The sequence below is a fragment of the Otolemur garnettii genome, unplaced genomic scaffold (genome assembly GCF_000181295.1).
Source record: "Otolemur garnettii isolate 467f Iridium unplaced genomic scaffold, OtoGar3 scaffold00041, whole genome shotgun sequence".
Classification (NCBI taxonomy): domain Eukaryota; kingdom Metazoa; phylum Chordata; class Mammalia; order Primates; family Galagidae; genus Otolemur; species Otolemur garnettii.
Window position 1 is genome coordinate 6,882,158 of NW_003852436.1, and position 9,169 is coordinate 6,891,326.

Below are 9,169 nucleotides of genomic sequence, written 5' to 3' on the forward strand. Positions count from 1 at the left end.
TCCAAAAGGTAACCCAAACTAGACAAACTGTCAAAATTGTGTTATTGGTTTACTCTTCTTATGAACATACAGGAAAGCCTGAGGGTACTTGCATATAATAACACCCAATATCAGATATGTGTGCCCCCCAGTCGGCCAGCTGTTTGCTACAATCCTTCTGAACCCCCAGAGCAAACTGAATTTGCTACGTGGTACACTGACACCCCTAGAAAGACAATAACTTGAATCATAACAGAAGGAATACCCAAACAAATAAAAAATCATTAATAACAATTTTGCAATATATACAGACGCGTCTTTTTATATTTTCAATAATAAGTTTTTCATGCAGAAACACTTTGGCTTTTTGATCTCAGTAATTTACATGATCATACTGAAATCTCATGTCTTCCCGACCCCCACGTGCTTTCTGGTTTCCTGATCTCAGAATCTCCCAAAGCTCACCCAGGACAGCCTGGGGGAAAAAGGCCCACTCACCATCTTCCTCGTAGAGAAGACCCATGTGCGAATGCGCCTCAGCTTCTCTCTTCCCACCGTCAATTTTGATGAATTGAGCGATCTTAAAGCATCGTTCATAGAAGTGGTTCCTTACCCACTTGTCTTCAGAATTATCAAAGCAACAGGCCAAAGAGTACAAGTTTTTATAGACCTCTTCAAAGGATCCTTCCAAGAAAGAAAAACATCATAAACTGCAGCGGAAAGATGTCTCATGGTACTTCCTTTTGAATGGCAAACCGGGGTCATGATATTTGTTACTTTTTCTAAAAAATGTGATTATTTTAAAAATCAAATCTAAATGCAAATTTTATCTATTTCGACTATTAACATGATGACATTAATTAAAGAACGTGAAGATGAATAAAGCCACAAAAGTCTGTCAGAAACTTAGGTCATGTGAGAAACTGACACACTATTTTGGGGGAAACAGGAAACTTTATATAAGATACGGGCAGGATAATTCCTATCAGCACCATGCTCAGCTATCTTGGAGGAAAGGAGTATGGGAGTATGTGGTATGATAGAGTACTTTTCTCATTGGAGGTTTGAGAAGTATTCAGAGATTCCAGAAAAAGTAATGTTTCTTAACCATGGCAAAAGAGAATGTAAATGAAGAAAGGAGACAGGATATGAAAATACCAAAGCAGTTTCACATGGAAGGGGGAAAAGTCCTGGGGTCAATAGAAGAAATGATGATTAGGATAACTCTACAAACTCCACAATTTCTCTAGCAATGTTTCTAGCTATGTAAGTTTTTAGCAATGTTAAAAAAGAGTACATGTCTATGTTTTTATTTTCCATGAGTATTTTTTCTGCTGAAAATGCATAAATACTAAATACTAGTCATCCTTTCACTCAGATTACATATTATATGTTTATTAGGTACTCATATATTTCTATATATGAAATGGATTAATAAATGTCAGTCAGTCTTTTACACTCTACTGTAATAGTAAACTTGAACAAAAATGTGTGCCAATTAACTGCCTCAGTCCTGTTAAAATTCGTTTTTCTAACAGTGAATATGAACAAATCCATACTCTTTATGTCTTTTTTTGCAGTTATGCTAAAAGAACAGCGGTAAATATGTGGTGGCCTCTGGGTTACCCTCCCAAGAATTGTTTAATAACTATCATTATCAGAATTCACTGATAATATAATAATTGCTTGATACTGCCAGAGGAATCAATCCATATATTCATGAAAAGATTATCATTATCAAATATATTTCTCACTAGTGTATCTATAAGGTTAAAATAAAAAGGCTCAGAAAAATGAAACAGGTTGATTACAATGTGGCTTTCAAGAACTGTAAATAAGTCGCACCAACATTTCAAAAGAAATTTCTAAAACCGATACCTTTACATATATTTCTTCTTAATTCCATAAGAAATTATGATTTATCTCAAAATAAATTTTATATGTAGAAAACTAAGTAAAAACCAATAAAAGGTCACCCCATACTTGAAGGAACTGGGAATTCTGGTGAGGGGTTCTGCTTTTTAAGGGCACTACAGTAGGTGATAGCTTAGATGAAAAGGAGAAAGTGACCTGAGTTATTTACTTAAAACAAGTACTTTCACCTCAGAAACCACTTCTGTGTTTTATCATTCCATTATGAACCTCCTCCCTCATATGAATAAAGCACTAACATATGTTTTGTAATACTTCATATCCTCGATCATATTTATGGATTAGAGACTTATCGCTTTTAGAAGCCAATAAGTAAAACAATTCTTATCCTCAATTTTAATAAAAGCATATGTAGTATTTTTTAAAAATATACAGTCCTGAAATAATTTTTCTATATTCAGTAATTAACCCTCAATACAAAAAAATTCCTAATATTTCATTTAGGGTTATTTTTTTGGGAATGGGTGACATAAGCTATCAATATTCCATATTTAAACATTACTTGTCAGCTAAGCTTTTTCTAACAAAAAAACAAAAAAAGGAGACTGTTTCGGAATATTAAGTATCAAGAAATATACTCAAGTTTTGAATCTTTGGACAATATGGCATGTACTGTTTACATTTTAAGCAGTCTTTTCTCCTTGCTTGTGGACCACTTCCTTGAATTGTCAGTAGGACTGGAAGATGAAAATCAATTTATTGTGAATTTGTTATTTAGACCAGCATTCATTATGCTTCTTAAAAGGAAGATTTCATGATGGAATAAATGTGAGAAATGTTTTTGCTAATATTTCTCTTTCAGTGAACTGGGAAATATATACTAGCATGTTAAAAGCTCTGATAAGTCCTGAAATTTCCACATTAAGTCACCTGCTTTATTTTCTCAAACCTATTTCCCCAGAAATTTATTTTTGTTTTGCTTTGCATAAAATCTATAAATACCTGTGGAACTTTTCTTGAGTAAAATATATTTATTGTATCTTACACAAATGTTATTAGAGAAAAAGTGTTGCTCAACCTTTGACAATAATTTAAAAGTCAGGTGTAAATAATGTTTGAATTATCTATTGATTCAGTTACCCATTACCATCATTGCCATCTCTTCTACAGCCCCATGGGCTTAAGGCTCTAATCATAATGTTACAGATGGCACAGCAATGATTTACAATAATGGGTAATATAAGAAATGTATCAGGAATAAACTTTAATAATGAAAAATAATTAAATAATGAAATGTATCAGGAAACACTTTAATAAATGAAAAATAATCCAAAAAGAAGTGACTGGCTTACTTTAAACACACTTTTGTTATAAAAGTGATGTTTTATAAAGTAATTTAAATAACTCTAGGTTACTGCTCTGTAAGTCTCTAGAGACAGAGCCGACCTGAGATGACTATTGTTAGCGCCATAGCTTTGATTAAATGAACTTCATTGTGACCCTAGAGTGATGGTCTTTCCAATGAGAAGCAATGAGAATGCTCAGATATATGCTGCTTCAGGATAATTGTATCCAATACCATGATCATACGGGATGAAACCTTGAGACACTCTAAGGAGATTTCTGTATTTTAGACACATATATTCTTACATTTTTAAGATTTAGGATTAATTCAAGGTCTTAAGAGTAAATGTACATATCCCATTTTCTAGGACATTCCTAACTCAAATCACAAATTTTCCCCAATAAGTTCACATTACACATGAAAAACAGTATATAAATTTTTGAAAAAAGACCATATAAAAGTTTATGTCCTTCAACTGAAGAATTTCCAATAATATTTTTTGCAATAATTTTAATTCTCTCCATTTCAACCAGGCAAAAGCCATGAGCATTTTGTAGGAGATAACCCTACCAAAGAGTTATTCTGAGCTACAGGTGAGTTTGTTCCATTTAACAAATGTGATTTTATTTATCATGAATATACGATAAATTACTTGGTGAAGAAAAATAACTTCTTTTAGGACTCTTAACACACTTGTAAGACACTGGGATTTGGACTTTGTTAATTTTTGGAATTGGAGAAACATTTTTACTTATACATATAGTAATTTTTCATTAATAAAGATTGTAAATTAAATGATTTATAATGTTTTCTATCTTCAACAGTTTAGGTTCCATATAGTTAAAAATTCTTTATGACAAATTGCCTCACATTTATGACACTTTATGACAAGTGATATATTTGGCTCATATACATATACTATCTCAAATGAAAGGTTCTATTTAAAATAGTGCATATAATAGTCCACTTAAAAAATGACTAATGTGGCTCAGCCCCTGTAGCTCAGTGAATGGGGCACCAGCCACATAAACTGAGGCTGGTAGGGTTCGAGCCTGGCCTGGGCCTGCTAAACAACAATAACAACTGCAACCAAAAAATAGGTATTGTGGTGGGTTCCTGAAGTCCCAGCTACTTGGGAGGCTGAGGCAAGAGAATCGCTTGAGCCCAAGAGTTTGAGGTTGCTGTGAGCTGTGATGTCATTGCACTCTACAGAGGATGACATAGTGAGATTCTGTCTCAAAAAAAAAATAACTAATGAATAAATTTTACCTTGATTATTTCTATTTTCAGTGTAAATATCACTTGAGAATTTGTGGCTGATACAACATTGTAGGTTTTGTATAATGCCATTTTTTATTTCTAATAGTTAATTTCTTGAGAAATTATTTGTAAAATCGTATTTTAAAGTTTACCAAAACTCTTTATTTTTGAAAGTTAATCTTGCATAGTGTGACACTGAATCTCAAAAAAGTTGCAATTAAATATTTAAATAAAATATTTAAATTAAATATTTTTCAGAACATGAAGAACCACCTTCCATCTCATCCCTTATCCCTTGCCACACACATACACACCCTAGTTCACTTATTTTGTTGTTCAAAATTTTATATATCTCATATTCTTATGTCAGGTCACAACCTAATGGAAACTATGCATTGATCCCACTATAGAGACCCTTTCATCTGTTTTCATTAATTTTTTATTAATTTTCTCCTGGTGGCGTTATTATAACAAGAAGTTGTCATTACTCTATTTTCTCATACAAAAGCCTGAAATAAAATATAGACATTGTCATAGTGGTATCTGAACTTTTCTGTTTAAATCTTGCAGTATTTTCACCCAAAACGTTGGAGAAAAAATATTTTAGTATACCAAATTTTAATATTTTCATTTTTTTCTTTGATTCTACATGACTAATCCCCAATATGTACCTAAGAAACACTTGTGACAATAATATCAATCTAATTTTTACAGGGATTAAAATATTTTCTTTAATACTTGATGTGTATATTAAACTTTCTGGAAAATTTTAGAATACGAAGAAAGGAATTTATTTGAAATGATATCATGGAAAATATAAAATTAACAACTTTACGCACAATTGTAACTGGTAGGCTTTTCATGTCTTTTTACTCTTCACTAAGATGAACTTTCTGATTCAGAGTAGTAGGACTTCTTGATAATACTTTCAAAGTCCACTACATAAATGCAAGAAAATCAGTGTAATTTTCAAGATGTATCACTCTTTAAAAGTATCTCCTTGGTGAAAGTCAATTTTCAGATTTTATATATAAAGAAAAACTATGGAAATGTTTAAACAATGTTATGAAAGATTTTAACTCCCTGAAAAGTTCTGGAAGTGTTATTAGGTGCTAAGTGAGGATTAGAAGAAATAATTAGAACTTAGAACGGTCTAGGATGCCCCTTATCTGGGCAACCTTGCATTTCAGTGTTTCTTATCATTCATTCCCTGAATGACTTAGTTGACAAGGTTGAATTGGGCTAAGTTATCTTAATACTCCAAATTCATACACAAAAACATCTGGAATCTTCCCTCAGGCGCTGGCCGTCCAGAGCCCCTGTGCACTGCTCACAGTCCCAACACTCACCTTCCCTCTCAGCGGCCTCGGCCCTGGTCAGGTAGTGGTAGAAGTAATCCAGTTTATCAGGCTGCTCCTCCAGGGGCTTCTGCAACCAGCTGAGGGACCTGATTCTTGCAGCCTCCCGCAGCTGATCCCACTGTTCCATCAGAGCGAAGAGCTCAGTGAAGGACTTGTGATAACCGTCTCGCAGCATGTCCACACAGATGTTCTTCTTGTACGAGTTCCTGTAACTGGGAATAAGAATCGGAACACTCAAAGCTTTATTTTAATCCTTGCAGTCTTCACAGTATATTCATTCTCTCGTAATTAAAGATTGAATCGTGTTGCCTTTTTTCCCTCAGTGAAAGCGCTGAAAACTATCAAGAGATCTTTGCCTCAAACACTTATAATTGAACAACTTCAGTTTAATGAAAGATGCCCAGAGCTATCTAAATACAATAATTTTAATGAAATTGCATTATAAACATATCAGCTCCAGATGTGAGCTTCCTTTGATAAGGACAAATAAGCTAGTTGACAGACAATACTCAAAAACACTGATACCAGCCTCTCACTAAAAAAACTACAAAAACCCAGACAAAAAAAAAAAAAACCCCAACAAGCCAAGCAAAAACCAAATATGCCACTTAATATGAAAAAATGTACTCTCTGTATTAGGTAGTTTTACTGCATGTTATGGAAGTTCATCATTTGTTAATTCAAGCAGAAAATGTTGATCATAGTCTATTACTAAATATGTTTTAAAAATGAGCTTCGGTTAGAATTAAGTTAATGGTTTGTTAGATTAATAATTCTCTTCTAACTTCAATCAAATGCAAGAAGATTGCATTTGATTAAAGTGGCAAATGAATATTCACTCAACAAACAGCTGTTGAGCTTCTTAGTAAACGTCAGGCACTTAGACCAAATAGGTTCAATGCTTTTGTGACGTTTGTATTCTGAGAAGAGAAAACCACCAACAAATGAACAATTGATAAATAATTACAAATGATGAAAACTTCTATACATATAATAGACAGGATTATGGGATAAAAGCTGTGTGGTAGCCATCACTATGCAAAAGGAAAATTAGATGCCAAAAGATAGAGCTTTATATCATGTTATATTCCATTTTTTAAAAAGGAGACAATTACATACTGAAAACAACTGACATGATGTGACACAACTGGCAATAAAAATTTAGTGTGGGGTAGAAACAGCCAAGAACTAGTCAGAACACCTGAGCTTCAGCCCAGATTTACCTAATCTCCCTGGAACTAATTTCTTCTCATCTGTAAAATACATGCATTAATATATGACATACCTACATCATGAGGTTCTTCTAAGAACCAAATGAAATTATGTGTGTAAAAACTCCAGGAAATGTAAGACTCTGCACTTCTGGTTTTCAACTCCTAGCTATGCATTAGATTTACATAACAAGTTTAAAAAACAAGCAAAAGATAAAAGTGATGAGCAAGAGAGTGGTGAGGGATGAAATTTAAAAAAAAAAAAAAAAAGGCAGGGCTCAGATCATGAAGACACCTCACGGAAAAGCAGTGTTGAGAAGTTTGGACTCCAAGCTAGCAGGGAGATAGAGCCACTGGAGAGTTAGAGTTGGGGAATTGACACAGTGAAACTGCATTTCAGAAAAACCTTCTGGAAGGAGTGTCTCAGCTGAACTGTAACCTTCCCCCATCCTGCAGCCAGACTGTCACAGGACTAGCTCATAACAAAAATAAAGAAATCACTTTCCTAGGTCAAAAAATTAAAAGCCACTATTTGGTATAAGAGGAGGAATTATTTGAAACAGGGAAGAGAAAAGGAATAGCAGTTTTCACTCGTCCTTGCCCTGCAGCTGAGACAGAGGAGTGGAGTGTGGAGAACAAGCCAGCTAGAAGCCGTGTAGGGTCATATCCTCAGTCCCCTCCTCTCTCTGGCCAAATGCCAGAGGGAGGGCACGGAGTAGAACAAGAACCACCGCCCTGTGCAATCCAGTGGGATCCAAGAGTAGGAACATTTGTGTCCTGCTTCCATCTGGAATTCCTGAAAGCAGAAGGATGACCACCATCTCCCTCCTCACCTCCCCTGCACAAGGGCATGGAAAGGGCCAAAAGTCACTGAGTAGGATTTCTAGGCAGAAAGGATCAGAATCAGCCCTAATAATTCCCCAGAGCCCTTGAATACCACAATATTCCAGTGGGTTCAACATGGGACCTGAAAGTTGCTGGAAAGAGAGGACTGATAGACACCTGTCACAATGTCACCTGGCTATGGCCAGGGGAATGTGTGCTAAAGGCTGTCATGGGCTGCCTGCTGAGGGGCGAAGGGAGATGCAGCTCCAACTGAGATGAGCAGCACTGAGAAGCCCCAGAGGAGGGTAGGTCTGCACATCCCCAGAGCTGGCAGAATAAAGATGGATCAAGTGCATCAGAGATTCACTAGGAGAAAATGTGCCTCACAGTGCCATCAAAGACTGAGGTTTCTATATCCTGAGGGCCTTGGCTTAGTGGCCTGGTGAGTGCAAGGCCCACATCTCTGGGACTGTCTTGACCTTTTCCTCCTGCTGGTGGCTACAAGGCTGCCAGAGCTCTAGCTATCATGTCCACATTCAAGGAAAGAATAAAGGGCAAAGCAGAATGGCATTGGCTGTGTCTTGCTCTCTTTGGGGGAAAAAACAAAAATATTCCTGCAACTACTAGTGGGTTTCTGCTTTCCCACTGGCCAGAACTGTGTTTCATGCCCTACCCTCCTTTCTGCAAGGAATCTGTAAAAACAAACAGCCTTCCTCCCCTTGGGCACATTACTGCCCCCCCAAAAACTGGAGTTATGTTAGCAAAGAAGAAGGGAGTAATGGACACTGGATAGGCCAATGCAATGACAATTTACAAGGTCCCAGTTCAAGATCCCAAAGTAAATGCTACTATCTGACCACACCAGGGTTGTCAGATAAAATGTAAGATGCCCAGTTAAATTTGAATGTCAGATAAACAGCTAAGAACCTTTTAGTATTACCATGTCACAAATATTACATACCTTATATTATTAATTTTTAAGTTTCTTATTTTTGAACCTCAGATTGAACTGTATGTCCTATATTTTTATTTGTTAAATCTAGTAACTCCACTCCCCTGCAGCCCCCCACTGGTGTGATGCTGTCTCTATATAGGACAATAGGGTAAGGGGAAGAGGCTTTAAAAACTTGAATAACCTGAAAACTTGCCGAATTGGACTGACTTTACCTGAGAGTGACAAGATTAGATTTTTACACTAGGGAGGATCAAGTCTCAGGGCCGGGAATTAAAATGAAGTTATTAAAAAATAAAGACTTTCAATTTAGTATTCTTGAGTCTGTGACTCTGAAATTCACACCTGATCCGAGAGGAGGGAT

The 9,169-nt window shown here is 35.6% G+C and overlaps 1 protein-coding gene across 1 annotated transcript in view; it reads right to left on the reverse strand.

Moving 5' to 3' along the window:
* The window catches only part of TTC29 (tetratricopeptide repeat domain 29), a 142,728-nt gene that overhangs the window by 99,638 nt on the left and 33,921 nt on the right, over nucleotides 1-9,169 (reverse strand). The window contains exons 5-6 of the mRNA XM_012805388.1: nucleotides 5,806-6,029; nucleotides 478-663 (exon numbers count right to left, since the gene is read on the reverse strand). Coding sequence (XP_012660842.1) covers nucleotides 478-663; nucleotides 5,806-6,029 — 410 coding nt within the window. The remainder of the gene's footprint in view (nucleotides 1-477; nucleotides 664-5,805; nucleotides 6,030-9,169) is intronic.